This window comes from Callithrix jacchus, chromosome 4, assembly GCF_049354715.1.
Source record: "Callithrix jacchus isolate 240 chromosome 4, calJac240_pri, whole genome shotgun sequence".
In the NCBI taxonomy this organism is placed as follows: domain Eukaryota; kingdom Metazoa; phylum Chordata; class Mammalia; order Primates; family Cebidae; genus Callithrix; species Callithrix jacchus.
The window spans coordinates 162,092,964-162,111,037 of NC_133505.1; the positions used below are offsets into that span (position 1 = coordinate 162,092,964).

General features: G+C 37.9%; 1 protein-coding gene and 1 long non-coding RNA gene across 6 annotated transcripts in view; one reads left to right on the top strand and one right to left on the bottom strand.

Moving 5' to 3' along the window:
• The window catches only part of TFB1M (transcription factor B1, mitochondrial), a 59,565-nt gene extending 43,834 nt beyond the window's left edge, over positions 1-15,731 (bottom strand). For 2 of the 4 annotated variants that reach the window (XR_013534638.1, XM_017971506.4), the window contains exons 1-4: positions 15,494-15,731; positions 12,717-12,868; positions 1,731-1,839; positions 121-272 (exon numbers count right to left, since the gene is read on the bottom strand). Coding sequence is in view for 3 of the 4 variants with exons in the window: in XM_017971506.4 (XP_017826995.1) it covers positions 121-272; positions 1,731-1,839; positions 12,717-12,868; positions 15,494-15,626 (546 nt within the window). In the remaining variant the exon portion in view is untranslated. Of the gene's footprint in view, positions 1-120; positions 273-1,730; positions 1,840-2,744; positions 2,864-8,394; positions 12,869-15,493 lie in introns of those variants that run through there. The other 2 variants (XM_054254556.2, XM_035297020.3) reach the window with 2 other exon arrangements.
• Positions 8,290-18,074, top strand: part of LOC128931850 (uncharacterized) — a 53,541-nt gene continuing 43,756 nt past the window's right edge. The window contains exon 1 of one of the 2 annotated variants that reach the window (XR_013534644.1): positions 8,290-8,496. This is a non-coding gene — a long non-coding RNA (uncharacterized LOC128931850). Of the gene's footprint in view, positions 8,497-15,776; positions 15,820-18,074 lie in introns of those variants that run through there. The other variant, XR_013534645.1, reaches the window with a different exon arrangement.

The following is an 18,074-nucleotide window of genomic DNA, read 5'->3' on the forward strand; positions in this document are numbered from 1 at the left end:
TTTTCTGCATATAATAAGATGTTAACTTTAAAAACACAGACTATGGTAAAAACACAGTATTATAATTTTGCTTTGGAATTTGAACGTGTGATAAAATAGTCACAAAAAGTCAAAACTTACCTCTGCCACTTCCTTTTGAAAAGTCAAAGTCATCTGAGTTCTGCCATAAACGAAAGGTCCATCTCTACAAGACATGCTTTCAAGCCACTTGATAATCAGTGGAGTTGAAACACTAAAAGGCAGATTTCCAATAATATGTACATTTGGAGGATCTGGTGGCAGAGGAAAAAACAACCTGAAATAATTCCGTCAATATATTCTGAAGACAATTTCAATTACGACATAATCAAACTGGTTATTAAGAGCATCAAACAAAAATTGATAGATATGGCTGAGTATTTTTAATTTCATTTATTATTTGAAAGCAATGCTTTCTCACAATCAAATGTGGATAACTGAGGAAAAAAATATACTTATTACTGCTCAGTTACTCAAAGAATGTCCTTGAATTTCTGGCCTAAAAAATACATGAAAAAGAGTTTGAGGAAAAATAATTTATGAGAATTTATATTGGACACAATAAGGCTAAAGTGCCTATGGGACATCTCGATGAAGCTGTCAGAAGTCAGATGCCCAGGAAGGAGATACAGGCAGAATATGAAGATGTGAATGTCTGCAATACATCATAGGTGGTAAGTGAAGCCACAGGAATGGAGTAATCCGGAAAATCTGCCCAAAAAGAAAAATCCAAGAAACAACCATATGTACAAAGTGGGTAGAAAAATAACCACCAGCTAAGAATAGTTAGAAAAAGTTCACAAATGTAAAAGGAAACACAGGAGGGCGTGGTAACAGGGAGGACAGGAGCAGAGAAATCCTCCGGAAGACTGTGGGAGAACTGTCAGGTAAGGTTTGAAACAGGCACTGTGATTCCAGCTTGGCTGGGCTGGGGCAGAAATCTGAAGTCTGCACGCTAAGAACAGCAGAGACCATTAGCTGGCGGAGACTGCAAGTGCGGTCCACTCTGGAGTGTGGTCACTGGGAACACCAGAGACATGGAGGCAGCCAGATGTGGAGGTGTCCTAAGCACTCCTCCATTGGTTCTGAAAGTTTGTTATAGGAAGAAACATACCCTATTTATCTATGCATTCTGAAGGGCTGCACATAGCAGGTACCTAATAAACATTGTGAATGAAGACTGCCTTGGTCATTGAATGTGAAAAATAACAGAAAAAGTTAAAACAAAGGCTTGGGTATGGTTTAGTTTACTAAAGCACTTCTTTTCTTTTTTTAGATGGAGTTTCGCTCGTTACCCAGGCTGGAGTGCAATGGCACGATCTCGGCTCACCGCAACCTCCGCCTCCTGGGTTCAGGCAATTCTCCTGCCTCAGCCTCCCGAGTAGCTGGGATTACAGGCACGCGCCACTGTGCCCAGCTAATTTTTTGTATTTTTAGTACGGGGTTTCACCGTGTTGACCAGGATGGTCTTGATCTCTTGACCTCGTGATTCACATGCCTATTTGCACAGAATCCAAAACATTTGGAAATTTTAGACAAATGAATTAGAATTAAGAAAAAGCAACCAAATATATAATTTGAAAGCAAGTAGCATTAATTCTGTTCAGATAATTTTAAATAGAAATGTAAGACTTTAAAAGAATATATAATAAACACTTGTGATTTAAATAACTATAAAATAAAATATTTTATAATTACCCAAAAGCACTTACCATCTTCCCAGGGTCTTTTAAGACTTTCTGGAAAAGCCTTTTCTACTTTAAATGTCAATACATCTCCATGAACAATTCTCAGCTTCCCAGGTGCTGCATCAGAAAGCATCTAGTTTATAAAAAGATCAGTAAAATGAGCTCATAACTTGTGAAAATAACAAAACTAAACTTTTTAAACCTGTGCATTTAAAAAATCAGTTCAAAAAAGCCAGAGACCAGGGGTGATCATTAATGAACAAACAGTACATCAGGTAGTGTTTCACTCTAACATGCACAAATAATTAGGGATAGTAACAAATAGTACAATGCTAGCTTACAATTTTACAAGTATATTGTGTAATTTTGACCCTAAATGACTTCTATTTCTGTAGAGACTTAGCATAAACTCACTCCTATCAATAAGTTTTTAAATTAGAGACTAAGGACATTCTCATGAAATACTGAGAACTAATCAGGAGTCAACCATATGAAAGATGAGCTAAATTTAACTAAGTCTGTATAGCCTAAATATATATATAAAGGATTCTATATATCATCAAGACCCTTTAACTTAATAAACAAGAAGATTTAGCCAAGTAGAAAGTCATGGGTCAATGCCAGTCTCCACTTGGCACTCTGGGACACTCCTCTGACCAGAGCATCCCTCATCTTAGTATTTGTTGATCCACAGCTCCTACTGGCCTAATGAATAACACTGGATGTCTTAACAGTAGCTACTTTCCAGCCTATTTCCACCTTCTAACCATTTGTTTGCTTTCTTCCCTTTTCCTTCTGTCTTTGTGAGCAAAAAGGAATAAAAAAAAGTCCCTGTAGTCTTTTTCTTCTTCATTCCATCTACCCTACCACCGCACTCTCACAGTACTCAAGTGTTGGCACTTAATTCAAAAGAACTTTAATAACACAGTTCTTTTGTCATCTATAAATTCATATTGTGTTAAGTGCCCCTGTACCCAACACAAAACTTGATTCTTGAAGTCCTTGGTTAAAAGAAACAAAAAAAAAGCAGTTTCGGACCTTATACATTTTAAAAGGCAGGCGTGAGTGCATCAATGAGAAGAAACATCACTGCTAAGGTAGATTTCAAGGGAAGAAGTGACTCCCTTCCCACACTAAATCAGAGCTCAGAGAACTCTGGCTTCAACTCAGTTGCCAAGATTCTAGAATGTGCCCAGCACTTAATAGGGATGGTAAACAGGCTCAAAAGAGAACACCTGCCCCGAGCCTACCTTGGTCCTAATTCTCTGGGTCCATTAAAGCTGTTTTTTTTTCTCCTAACACTCTCCCCACTTGCCCAACTCATATAATCAAGAGGGAGGATGAACAAGATGCTCACAGAAGCCAGAGAGAAGGCACTGGACCAAGACACACGGTTTGTGGACTGGTCCGCCTTTGCATCAATACTGTGCTGTGAACCTGCCTCTTCATAGCACTTACAGACTCTATCTCAATTTCTGCTGCAACAACAATATGCTCTTTAAGGGCAGGACCCGTTTCCTATCTACCTTTATAGCCGAAGTAGCTACAACAATGTACATATTTAAGAAATGCATGAATAAGTGAATGACCAAATGCCATTCAGGTATCTGTAAAGCTGAAAACTTTCTCTTTTAGCCTGGGAGATTTTGGCTCCCCAAATCTGTAGGGTCTAGAAATTTGCAAAGATTTACTTTACAAGTGAATCAGGCAGATTTACACAAATAATCTTTCAGAAATACATAGCTGAAATGCCTCTACTAATAAGAGGCTAAACATATTTTAAGTATGGAAATCATCTAGTTTGATATGTTTAGCCATGGTAGTTTAGCAAAAATAATTGCATACCTCTGGTATTACTGTACTTATGGATTATTTTAAATTACCACGAGTTATTAAAACTTGACCTGGTGAGTTCCAGGCAATAAGTCTTAGAAAATGTAACAATTTCAATACACTAAAAATTTAAAAAGAGACAGCTCTCTATGTGGCATGCTCTTAATGTATAAAACCAAGTGGATTGTCAATGGAAAATGCTAAATTTTTTTCTATAATTATTTTTCACAAAATTAAAACGAAGTAAATTAGTGTGCCAAAAACAAAGAGGCAGAATTGAAAGCTTATGTCTCATGATGTTAATATATAGAAAGTATTTAATAATTAGTGTTGGGACTAAAACACCACAAAACAATGTAAATTTGGTTATTTGGCATTAACTTATATGTTCTGATAACCACATTTGAAACATTAGCTTTTCCCACCCTGACAGATACAACTTCATACCTACCTAAAAGCTAATATAATACAATAGAAATAAATTTACCTTCCTTTCCTATATTTTCTTTTTTTGTTTGTTTTATTTTTGAGATAGAGTCTTGCTCTGTTGCCCAGGCTGGAGTACAGTGGCACAATCTTGGCTCACTACAACCTCCGCCCCCGGGGTTCAAGCAATTCTCTTGCCTCAGCCTCCCTAGGAGCTGGGATCACAGGTGTGCTCTACTATCATGCCTGGCTAATGTTTGTATTTTCAGTACAGATGAGATTTCACCATGTTGTCCAGGCCAGTCTCAAACTCCTGACCTCAGGTGATCCACCTGCCTCAGCCTCCCAAAGTGCTGGGATTACAGATGTGAGCCACCGTGCCTAGCGCCCCTTTCCTAGGTTTAAAACTGCATTTCTATTACATTTCTTTTGGATTCCCATTCACTTTTCAATCTCAGTCAAGGACAAATCAATTTCTCCTCACACTTTAAAAGGTGCACCTCCTCGACAATTTGTAGCCTGATCTACTTTGCAACTCCCCACTACAGAAGAAATGAATGCTGGTGTTAACAGATTTATGTGACGTCCTTAAAGCAATTATGGGCAAAAAGTCCTAGACAGACTAAATTGATAATATGATTACAGACAGTACCCTTTAAAACACTTAAAATATTAAGCAATGACACACAAAGACTTTCTAGCCAACCAGTAACAGAAATGGTTCCTACCCCTCCACCATACCCCACATATCATTATGGTGGGGTATGGTGGAGGGGTAGGAAAAATCACTATTATATTCCTTCAAGAATAACAACCGAGCATCACACTTCAAAACCCTGGAGGTGTTATCACAGAATGTGCTTAAAGGCACAGACAATCACAAATGCAGACCCCAGATTACAGCCAAATGAGTATTTTTACAGACACTCTCAAACTGTTCTTTCATTTTTATTTTAGTGTTCAATTCTATGTTCTTCCAAAATGAGATGTATGCCAGTTTAGAGTAAAAGGCTTCATTAAATAAGGCTATAAAAGAAGAAACAGAAAGCCAAACCATGAAAAGGGGAAGTATATATGTAAAACACAAGATTTAACAATCCTAATAATCATTAGAAATTTTATGCTAGCTCTCATGATTTACATAATGAAATTTATAATTTTTTCTTTCCAATAGTTATACCAAGCCTCCAAGAGGTAAATTTTTTTCCTGGCATTATGTTAGTAAAGGGTACATGAAACCATGTAATAAACAATGCCTTTAATAAAAGTTAAAACACAAATGTAGATGCATTCTTTCTGTGGCCATTAAAAAACATCTCTCCTCTAACCAAAGTCTTAGTGAAAGCTCTTCTGCAGGGGACAGGTAACTGCGGTTCGGCTAGGCAGCTTTTTGGTGATTTTATTGGATGAGAAAAGAATCCACGCAATTCTCAGAACTTGTACAAAATTATCAATTCCTTAAGAAAGAAGAAATACATCGAATAGCCATTTTGTATATTTTATGTCACCTTCTGAAGTAAGGGGCTCATGGCAGCCACTACTATAGTTACATTATCTTCTTCCTGATTTGCCACATAGTAGGACAGAAATGCTGTTGAAATAAATATTTTAAAAGGGCTGGGCAAAACTGTTATGCAAACTGTATGAAAAAAAGAATCTATAATATAAAATACAGTAGGTGAAAGATAAAATTTTTCTTCTTATATGTAACACATATAAAAGACTGCTGCTATTTATTCATAAAAAAGTTAAGATAATGTTACAACAGACTTTTCAGACTTTTAGAGGGAAGGTTATAGCATGATGTCAAAATGTCAGTTAGCTTGCTTTATTCTTTTTTTAGTATGTAAAATAACATTAAAAATGTACATCTTCAGACTTGCTCAGTATTTTAAATTTATGAACAGAGCAAAAACAAACAGAAATCATCACATAACCACTCATATCTTAAATGATACTACAAATATCTAAAAGTATAGGAATTTTAAGTTTGTTGGACATTCCAATGTCATTACCAAATCTTTCACTCTCTTTTTTAAATTTGATATTAGATTTGTATTAGTCCGTTCCCATGATGCTAATAAAAATATACCTGAGACGGGTAATTTATAAAGGAAAGTTTAATTGACTCACAATGCAGCACGGCTGGGAGGCCTCAGGAAACTTACAATCATGGTAGAATAGGAAAGTAAACATATCCTTCTTCAAATGGTGGCAGCAAGGAGAAGTGCCAGCAAAAGGGAGAAACACCCCTTATAAAACCTTCAGATCTCATAAGAACTCATTCACTATCATAAGAACAGCAGCACCAGGGCAACTGCCCCATGTTTCAATTACCTCCCACTGGGTCCCTACCACAACACATGGGGATTATGGGAACTACAATTCAAGATGAGATTTGAGTGGGGACATAGCCAAACCATATTGGATTTTATTCTATTTATGTTTTACTTTTAATTGACACATAATAGTTATGTGTTCTCACCACAAAGAAATGATAAACATTTGAGGTAGATATGCTAATTATCCTCATTTTATCATTATACACTGTACACAATGTATAGGTATGCTAACTACACAATCTTCTTCCTTAGACCAATGTATAGGTATGCTATATTGCACAATCCTCTTCCTTAGGCCAAGAATACTGAACCAAATTTCATGCTTTTCTTGATGACCTGGGGTCACTGTTGCCTTTAGAATAATGACCTACGCCAATTATGATATGCTTGTACACATGTGAACAATAATATGATAAAATTAGGATAATTGTCATATGCACTTCAGTTATCATTTCTTTGTGGTGAGAACATTCAAAATCCTCTCTTCTGGCTATTTTGAAATACACAATATATTGTTGTTAACTATAGTCACCTACTGTGCATGGAACAGTATTGCACAATAGAACTTATTCCTCCCATCAACTGTAACTTTGTATCTGTTGACCAGCCTCTCTAACCCCACCTCCCTTTCTTGCTTTTTAAGCAGGACCTGAATGCCTATGTATAGTACACACTCATTTACCCAGCCTCATCAAGTAATTAGATGTTTGATTTAGTAAATTTTCTGTTCAGTAAATATTTATTCTTTTAAATATTAACATTTTTAAAGAAGACATATACAGAAGAAAATCCTTCTAGACTATATTGCAGAATCCTCTCCCTTAGGCCAAGAACACTGAACCAAATTTCACCCTTTTCTTGATGACCTAGTGTCACTGCTGTCTTTAGAATAATGACCTCAAGAGTTATGAAGGTGTTTTTGCTACTTTATTATTGTTTCTTCTGCCTTTACATTAGTCTTTTATAGCTTTCTGTCACTGTAATAACTATAACTTCTTGCAGTTGTCAGTGGGCCTGCTTCTACCACTGGTCTCTGTATTTCTACTTTGCATGGACTAGAAAATCACTTTGGCTGTAAGCCACTTTTTGCTTATTCGTTGAGTTTTGTGTATGTTATGATTAACTATGGTTACATCAAGTAAGTTACATGAATAAAGTTAGTGGTTATGTCACAACAGCAAGGTAGGCAATCTTCCTTTTTTAAAAATTTGTTAGAGATTAAAGAATTTTTTTCATTGTCTCTAATTAAAAATAGCTCTTTCTGCCTGGATGCTGAAATTACTTTATATGACTCTTTATAAGATGAAAGGAAGGAGAACAATTAAAATAGCAACTATTTACTAGGTACTGGCATTATGCCAGGCTCTTTACATCCATTTCTATCCGTCTTTGCAAAATCGACAGAAGAGAGCTATTATTCCCATGCTACAGATGAGAAAGTTCAAACTAGAAAAGGTTCAACAGCAAGCTCAGGTCACAAAGCTAGTAGGTATCTGAGATTTGGTCACTAGACTATTTGACACTCAATCCCATGAACTTTCCACTATGTCTACGAAGTAGAAATAATCAGTGTTTACCTATAACAAAACCCAAACGTTGGGAGGCTGAGGGTGAACATCACCTGAGTTCAGGAGTTCGAGACCAGCCTGGCCAACATGATAAAACCCAGTCTCGACTAAAAATACAAAAAATTTGCTGGGCATGGCGGTGGGCACCTGTAATCCCAGCTACTCAGGAGGCTGAGGCAGGAGAATCACTTGAACCTGGCGGGCAGAGCTTGCAATGAGCCAAGATCATGCCACTGCACTCCAGCCTAGGCAAAGGATGAGCCCAGGAAGTGAAGGCTGAAGTAAGCTGTGTTTCACTTCCTGTCAGAGACCCTGTCTCTGTCTCTCTCTTTTTCTCACACACATACACACACACACACACACATAATCGTACACAAATCTTTAATTTGTATATTTTCAATATGTACAGTTATACTGAGCATCAATTATATCTCAATAAATATACTTTGTTTTACAGCTGCTGATAAAGATTCCCAAGACTGGGCGATTTACAAAAGAAAGAGGTTTAATTGGACTCACAGTTCCACATGGCTGGGGAGGCCTCACAATTATGGCGGAAGGCAAGGAGGATCAAGTCACATCCTACTTGGATGGCAGCAGGCAAAGAGAGAGCCTGTGCAGGTAAACTCCCATTGTTAAAACCATCAGACTTTGTGAGACCCATTCGCTATCATGAGAACAGCACTGCAAAGACCCACACCCATACAAAGTATTTAGTGTGATAAACTCTCCAGAAATATTAGATATTATTATTTTTAATATATAATAAACAGTCCAATCTTCTGGCTTCCCTGGGTCACAACAGAAGAAAAATTGTCCTGGGCCACACATAAAATACAGTAACACTAAGGACAGATGATTAACTTAAAAAAATTGCAAAAGAATCTTATAATCTTTTAAGAAAGTTTAAGAATTTGTGTTGGGCCACTTGCAGCCCGTGGGCCACAGGTTTGCTGTAAAAGAAATGGAAAAAAACAAATGAGGGGGAATTTGGATTACTTATCTGAAGAGGTATAAATGATTTATGAATTTATCTCCAGTTCAGAAATGGGGAAGAACCTATCAAAGCTTCAAATCCCCTGAGATGTCAGGAAATCCCACTCCCCTTCACAGCACAGAGAACCCAGTCAGTCATAAAAATGTAACAAGAAACAACAAAAAACTTTAAAACCTAAAAATGCACAATCAGAATGTGACAACATTACAAAAAGAAACCCTAGGTGTCCAATGCAAGTTTGATGAGTTGGAGATGCCCCAATGTTTCCATAGCACTGGGGAATGTTTTAGTGCTCAGTGGAATAACATCACTTCCTCCTACACCTCTTTCCAGATTAGTGGTCTCCTGATCAGTCACTAATCACCAGAGGTAATGAAAGCATAAAAATAATAATTTAACTGATTACTTATAACTAAAATATCACTGAGTGCTTCCTAAGTATCAGGCATACACTTCATCCTCATAAGAGTCCTATCAGCAAACTGAGGCACAGAGAACAAAATTACCCACCCAAGGTCACCCAACTAGTAGTAGAATTTGAAGTCAAACCCAGACAGTCTGATGCTGAAGTCTGTCTTTACCATAAAACTATACTAAACATACTGGACATGTTTTCTTACCTTTATAATGTGCTGTCAGTGAAACTTTTATGTTAGCACCAGTTCTTCTTTCCCCTAAGCTGCCTCATGAAAAAACTGTAGGAATTAAACTAAGCTACAAATGACAGGCTTTCAGCTAGAAGGTATTTTATAAATTATTATAATTTCTTTAAAAAGTAATTCTATTAGCTTAGAAATCACTAAAATGGAATCCTTAAAATAGATCACTTTCTTTCTGCTTCTACTCAGTTTTATGATTAATTTAGTACCTCTAAAAGAAAGGAGTTTTACATATTGAAACATTCCTTACTGGGGAAAAAAGGGCCTATTTGATATTTTAGTACTCAACATTTCTTTTTAAGGCAAATTCCTTTCCTGCATAGAAGATTCAAATAATTATTTTGCTTCTACTGAAAACAAATGAGAAGTCAAATATACTTTTCCTGAAGACTAATTTAACGTGAAATCAGCCTTCACATTTAGAAAAAAGAGCAATGCTACACAAATATTTACTTTCACTATTGAATGATACATTTAGTTTTCTAATATGAGAGATACATATACGAATACATGTTGAGAAATGCTGAGTGTATGATAAAATATATTGTTTGCTAAGAACGATGGCAAGGAAAACCTAGCCACACCCCGTCCCCGCCCAGTGGAAAACTACTTGGGGCACTGTAAAGTAGCAAGACAGTATATTCATATCATCTACCAGTTAAAACAATTCTTTAAGCACAGGATATGTGACCCTGTCCCCGTGGCTCCCTCGTGGAGAATACTTTCTGGTTTGTCCTTAATCAGTGGTAAGCAGGCACCAGCTGCCTACCTAGTTTATCTTGGTTCTACGAGAAAACACAGAACACCTGTTTTTTTTAATAATAAACACCTGTTGAGAGAGACTAAGAACGTGGGTCAGACTCTGCTCGAGGCCTTCAGCCCAGAATGCTGTCAGCCCCAGAGGCTTTCAGCTTGGAAGGCTGCTAGTCCCCGACAGTCCCGCTTTGTTCTATCTGGGTGTCTGCTTCTTAATATCTTTAGTGCCGCCTGGGTGGGGGTCTTTACGGCCGAGCTGGTCTCGGTACTTACATACACAGATACAGAAATAGCCAGTCAACCTTTTGTTTCTTATGTGAGACATTTACTGAACACCTGCTATGTTCCAGGCACTGTTATGCAAGGTAGAGGTACAGCAGGAAACAAAACAGACACAAATCTCCACCCTCATGTTACTTTCTCCAGACAGGTGAGTCTGATAACAAACAAATGGGAAGAACATATATCAAACCCAAGATAAATCAAACAAGATGAAACAAGGCTGGGGTTAGGAATGCAGCGACTTAGGGGCTTGGGGGAAACTGAGAAGAGAAGGGTGGCAGTCACTCTTTTACTCAGTCCCCCTTCCAAGATCTTTTGTTCAGATCAGAGAGCAGAATACGTGGGAATAAACGGAAAACTGGTTCATCCCCTGGCCTGATAACAAAGAATAAACACAATGGATGGTGAGATTTGAGAAACAATAAGTCTTCTGAAGGGCAAAAAAGTCAGGTGAGTATTGCCTGTGTCCAAAAAGGGCTATGTGAATAAACCAGAAGGGGATTATACAGTTATTCAGTTTCTTTTCATAATCTCATGATCTCACCCCAAATAATAATATTCCCATGTCTACCTCCAACTGATAATTCTTAAAATTAGAATACAGTTAAAAACAAAAATCACTATTAAATTCCACATTTGATCAAGAAATATGTGCCATGTGACTAACTCAAAGTTTAAAATCTGAAACCAATTCTGTCAGTATAGACAGGCAAAACTAGATAAAAGGAAATACGTTATTTTTTAAGCATAAAAACTGGATAAAGCAACATTAGGAAAAAACTGCTATGTTTCTTAAAAAATCAGATACATGCACAAAAAGTTCTAAATTTTCAAAAAGAATCTCTCAAACTGTTCTGACATAAATTAACATTTTTCCATTAACATATATACAAGTTAGTATTAGAATGTACTAATTTTACATCCATTTGTCCTTCTGTATGGAAGCAATAATGTGGATAATTTCATTATTCTATTATAGTCACATAGTAAATTGCTTGTTCATCTGAGCCAAAGGTTCAGGGTTCTTTTAGAACTAGAAAGAAATCAAACTAAGGCCTTTAAGTCATTAAGTGCCCCCATGAGGAAATCCTTTTACAAGATCCCTGATATAATCTATTTCACTGCCAACATTTTAAAAAAGAAGTTCCTCCTTATTTCAAATCCTGAATCCTGCCTCCCTCAATTTCCACCTGTTTTAGTTTTTTTTCTGTTTGTTTGAGATTGAGTCTCCCTCCGTTGCCCAGGCTGGAATGCAGTGGCACAATCTTGGCTCACTGCAACTTCTGCCTCCTGGGTTCAAGCAATACTCCTGCCTCAGCCTCCCAGGTAGCTCAGACTACAGGCATGCACCACTAAGCCCAGCTAATTTTTTTTGTATTTTTAGTAGAGACGAGGTTTCACCATGTTGGCCAGGCTGGTCTGTTTTAGTTCTTTCTTAGAAAAGATCAAAACAAGCTTATCCTATCCACCACCAGCCTTGAATACGCAGTGGTATACACCCTTACCCAGGGCCTCTTTTCTCCAGCTGAAACATGCCCACTTCCTTCAACTTTTATTTCTCATACAATAACAGTACCTGCATGTTAAAGACGCATATATCATTTCATTTAAACCTCATCGTAAATCTATAAAAGTGCAGTGGTACAACTTCCTTCACTTAAAAAAATTCTCTTAGAATGCTTAAGCTTAATAATTAGTCTCTCATGATGAAAAGCATGCATGTCTTATTCATCCTCTGTTTGTGGAAATGCTTTTTTGAACCTAAATGAAGTTCTCAAAAGTCATACCAATGAGTCATAACTGGCCATTATTTATGTTTATTTCTGAAGGAATGGGCCATGAGATGCACAGCTATTAGTAGACTTAAAAAATCACAGAAAACAATTAGTGTGTTTAGCATAAATGTGTAAAGCAGGTTTATTCAAGGTGTAGTCAACAGACCATCTGGGAGTGCTTGTTAAAAAATATGAAGATTTCTAAATTTCTCCAGATGGCAGAATCAAAATCTCTGGAATGGGGCCTTGGGGATCTTTAGTTGAGGGACAGACAACCTACATAATCTTTAGATACCCTGGCGTTTAAGCATCATGACATAAAGATTTAAATTCAGCTTCTGCCTCCTAAAGAAGACACTTTAAGGATCTCACCTGCAATCCAGGAATAAATCGAGTGTCCTTTTCAACCACCAGAAGTTCAGCAACACTGGCATTGAGAATGGATCTTGTGATACCCCCTGGCCCAGGGCCGACTTCGTAAACATAAGCATCTGTCAGATTGCCGGCTTTCCTTACAATTTTATCTGGAGGAAAAACAGTTTTAGTTATCTCAATTAACTTGGCAAATCTCAATGTATGAAATTTAGAAAAATTTTCTATGAAAATTCAGCCATTACCCAATCAATTGATCTTATATATATATTTATTTGACTAACTTTCAACCTAAATTGACATCAAGTGGCCATTCAATATGCTACCACATCACTGTTGAACTGTACTAGTCCCTTAACAAAAACAGGATTATCATGACAAAGTTTCTTAACTTAAATTTAGCTAATATTGTGGTTTCTGTTTGTTCCGTGCAAATTTCTTTCAAATTGATTTGAAACCCACCAACTCCTAAGAACAGATTGTATAAGCATACAGCACTTTTCTACAGTTGCTGAACACTGAATATTTGAATAAGCAACACTAGTTTCACATTCAGAATCTTCAGTATTGCCAGTGAAATCCAAAAGCAAAAAGTGCTGGAAGTCTCCATTTTTATCTGGAGACATCTTGATGGTCAAAATGGCAATTCTTAGATCATAACATTTTCAGAAATTTGAATTCTTACTCATCTTCACGAAAAAGTTAAATTGAGTAGTTGAGGGTTTTTAAAGCTTTGCAAACATGCATGTTATTAAGGAAAAATTAATTTTTTAATGAAATTCAAGTTAGCAGTCCTTAAGACATCATAAAAAAGCAGTCTTGACTCAGTGCAACCAATCATCACATCTGGAAAAACAAGCAATGAGCTGGTCTTAGTGAGTTAGAGATATGGAAATCCAAGGAACTGGTCTTCCTAGGATAGTGGAAATTTAGTCACTAAAAACATACCAGCACTTCCTCTAAGTGTTCACAGTCCTATTTTTGCTTGTTATCAACAACATTATCTTTGTAGGCTAAAAAGCAGAAGCTAGTTTCTCAACCATCCAAAAATGGTTTAGTCTTTTAACAGGGAGGGAATTAGTATCCACTGACCATCTTATCTGTTACGGGTGATGTACACACATTCTCACCTAATCCTTACATGTTTACCAAGGACTCCTATCCCAGTTTAATTTCTCTTGACTTTTCAGTTTCCTTGCCTATTGTTTCACTTGGACAAGGTCATGGACTTCAACACAGGTATAAATGCTAAAGCCAATGCCTCTCAGAGGGAACAGGAATGATACATTAAGCACATTAAGGAATGAATTTAATATTCTTACTTTTTTAAATGGAGAGCTACAACAGTAGGCAGGTTTCCGATCTCAAACTTTTCAGGCACATTCAAATACAAATGAATATTAAAGAAGCACTAACAAATCAAGGAGTCTGGATTCCAATCTTGCTCTCTTCTCCCTGAGCGTCTAACCTCAGGTAAGTAACCTCATCTCCTTTAACTTTGGTTCCCATAGACAGAGTGGAAACTATCTAGAATTAAATTTACTCCTGATGTTAAAGTCTCATGAGAAAATGTGTATGTAGGATTTCTAAAAATAGACAGACCTATAACTTCTGCCTTGAGACTGGTTATTTATATTTAGAAGGTGGCTAGTAACAAGTAGAAAAGGCTGGCACTAGTTAGTACTAGAACCAAAGAGTTTTAGAGTGGGTAATCCTTTAAAGTAGTAGGCCCTTATTCCAATTAAAAGATGAGAAAAGAGTTAATTTATTTTATCCAAAGTCATACTGCTACAGGCAGAATAAAGATTTTCCATGTCCAAGAAATAAAACATTTTATGTTTTCTGGAGTGTGCTTCATTTAACTGAAAATGAACTTTTTGGGTGTGATTTACTGCTCCTTTCAACTTCTGAAATGGGGCCTAATAGAATGAAACATGAAAATCCCAAAACCTAAGTACTCCAGCAGTGGCTTAGTGGACATATTTGCAATATATTTTTGCAATCTCATCTCATAGAAAAGAACATCACGAAGCAAAGGTGACGGTGGTTAAACGAACATATATTAATAATTCTTCAAAACTCATCAAATTGAGCACTTCAAACTGGTGAATTTTATTGCATGTAAGTTATATCTCATAAAAAACTTTATTCGGTGTGGGAATGTAAACTTGCTAAAAGTAAGCTCCTCTAGGAAACACTGCCTGTTCACGCCCATATCCTATCCCCTGCACCGGCACAACGTTGCTTGCGTAATATGTACTTATGAATATTAGCGCCCTCGAGGATTTCTTAGACGCAACAGGTAAACGTTTAAATAACGAATCCTACGAGGGATACTCTTTTCACCAAGTTATTGATAAAATCGTCGCACCAATTTAAATTCCGATAACTTTAAGCTGCATATAAAGCAAGTCCAGTCAGCCTGTGGTGTACTATTTCAGAGTGATGGATTTCATAGAGACCTAGATTCCAATATTCACCAACGCCTTTCACGACACACGAACCCTTCCTGCCCTAATGAGCTCGGCGTCTACGCCGCCTGCCTTCAGGCTACACTCCCCTGAAGGCGGAGTTGTGTGAGCAATCAACGCACTTCCCGTGTCTCCTGGGCGGTGGGACCGGAGTTCTTTTGATACAATGAAGTCGAAGGACTTCACCAAAAGCCCGTCGCATACTAGTGGCTGGACACCCGCCCACCCGGCCCGTGCGAGACACCCCCAGCCGACGTCCCCAGGGACACCTAGGAGACATCCGATAAGCACGGCTAAGCCATCCACCTGTCAGCCTCAAGTCCAGGAGGAAATTCTGTGATAGCTGCTTCGCTGCTTGCAGTCTGAACAACTTAATGATTTCTCGAATCGAGGGCAATGGCGGGAGACGGAAAGTGCTGAGCTTCCCGGAGGCAGCCATAAGCCCCAGCAAGCGCCAGCCAACCCTGCCTCACTCGGGGCCTTCCCCGCCGCTTGGAAAACAACTCCCAAGGAACTTGCGAGACCTAAGTCCCGCCTCAGACCTTCCCCGCCGGAAGCGATGACCGCGGACAGGAAATCCGGGCGTTCTGAGAGCGCATGCGCTACGTCTCGCTGAGTGCAGAGCAGGCTGGGTGCGCGGCGGCTTCCGGATGCGAGGGCGGTGGAGGAGCGGAGTGGGCGAGGCTTCTCCGGGGCGGGCAGTAGAGAGCGCGCCCAGGAGGGCAGGACGAGGCGGGGTCTGAGCAGGGTGGGGTTTTTCCGGGGAGTTGCTTTGAGGTTTGGTGCCCCGGGTTTATTCCCGCCGTGAAGTTCCCAGAGGCGTCCGGCCCTTAGACGTTCCAAAAGCATATCTGAATATTAGAGGGAAAGCGGGTGCTTAGAGGCTAAGCTGTTGTTTGTTAGCAATTCTTATGGTGAGGTGTTTTTAGAACCTCGGCTCTGCAGATGCTGCATGGCGGGTTTTAACTTCGCTCAGCCTCCGTTTTTTCATCAGTTAAATGGACCTAACGTCTACCTAAAAATTGTGAGCACTGAGAGAGATTGCCTGGTGTGCACATTCAGAACATAGTGCACGCAGGGCATTGATTAAGTGATCAATGGTGGCCATTATAATATAATTATTTGGCAGATGAAGAATTGGCCAGTGTAAAGAGGTCATTTGATTTGCTAGGATTACAGCTAAGAAAAGAGAGAAGACTCAAATATGAGTTCTGTCCTTCCATTATACCAGATAAAACAAAGAAGCAAAGAAAAATATTAAAGTCTCTCTGATAGATTGGAGAATTTTGCTCTTTTAACCCTGCTTATAATTTGCACATTGATGCATTGATCACAAATGAATCTAAAACTTTTTGTTAGTAAGTTTTTTTAAAAAGCTAATGGAAAATGAAGTACCTATGGGTGTGCTATAGAAATGAGGAGTGCTTTGAAATTCCGGTGGAAAACTCAACCACTTTCTATAAAAGCTATTTTAAAAGGAACTGAGAGAGTCTCATAGCTTTAAAAAATAGTGGTGACTGTCATAGAGGTAAGGAGATTTGCTGAATGTGCCATCAAAATGCGGACTGAAAGTACAAACTCTTGATTCAGAAATCTTATTGTCCGCAACACTCTATACCTGAGAAGGCATTCATTCACCGTTGTGTTCCTTGTTTCCCGTACTCCTCACAGTGGCCTTATGTGAATGAGATTATTATCCTTAGTTTGCCGTGAAAAAATAGAGGAGGTGAGGTCATTTGACTTGCCCAGAATCAGATAGCCAAGTACCAGAGAGAAGACAACCTGAGTTGTGTCATCTGAGTTCTGATCTCACTAGTCACACTCAAGTATCAGCTTATCATTTTTAAGTTAATATATTATTAATTTTGTAACATTTAGATATATAGAAATGCAAATCTAGGTGAAAACATAAGCTTACAGTTTTCATGTGACTATTTAAAACAACTGCAATAAATATATGCAAAACCAATACAAATGATCTTATTAATTGATAATGATGAACATTGTTAAATCTCTACACTGAGTGCTGACTGGTAGGATTCCTTTTTGTTGTTGTTAAGGTTCAGCCTACCAGTGATATGGTGTGCCATGTAATGACTGAATGTTCTCATTAGTTTTCTGGAGTCAAACTATTACCGAATCTTTGTTCAAAATTTTTGCCATTGTCGCTTGTCTTTCTTTTGGAATAACATGGAAGATGCATATTAAGTCTGCCTGCATCTGTTTTCAGTAGCTTGGAAACAAGTAAATTGGAATTATTTGACACTAATGCTATCATGAATATACACATTGCATGACAGATATAAAGAGGATATTCAGATGACCCTGAATGTAATCACATGAGGTTTTTAAAAGATTGACATCAACATAAAAACAAACTAAAATGTAAATGAGCAAAACAGCTTTGCATGGAGAGTTTGTAGATTCCTGATATTTTTTCCCCAGATCTAAAAATGAATTTATGGATGGCTTATATCATGCCATCTTCAATAACTGACATTTGTAAGATTATGACCTCTTATTTCTAAAGCATCCTCCTTTATTACTTAATTCTCATTTCAATTCTGCGATGTAGGTTCACAAAGGTATTCAGCGACTAACTCATTGTCACAGTGTATCTTAGTTCATTCCTGCTGCTATGACAAAATATCTGAGACTGGGTAATTTATAAAGAACAGAAATTTACTTCTCACAGTTGTGGAGTCTGAAAGTCCAAGATCAAAGAGCCGGCAAGTTTGGTGCCCGAAGGCTACTCTCTCTATCTCAAGATGATAGCATCTTGTCACTGCATCCCCAGGAAAAGAGGAATGTCATATCCTCACATGTCCAAAGGCAGAAAGGTGAAAAGGGATTAGCTAATTCCCTTCAGCTCATCATAAGGGCTCTA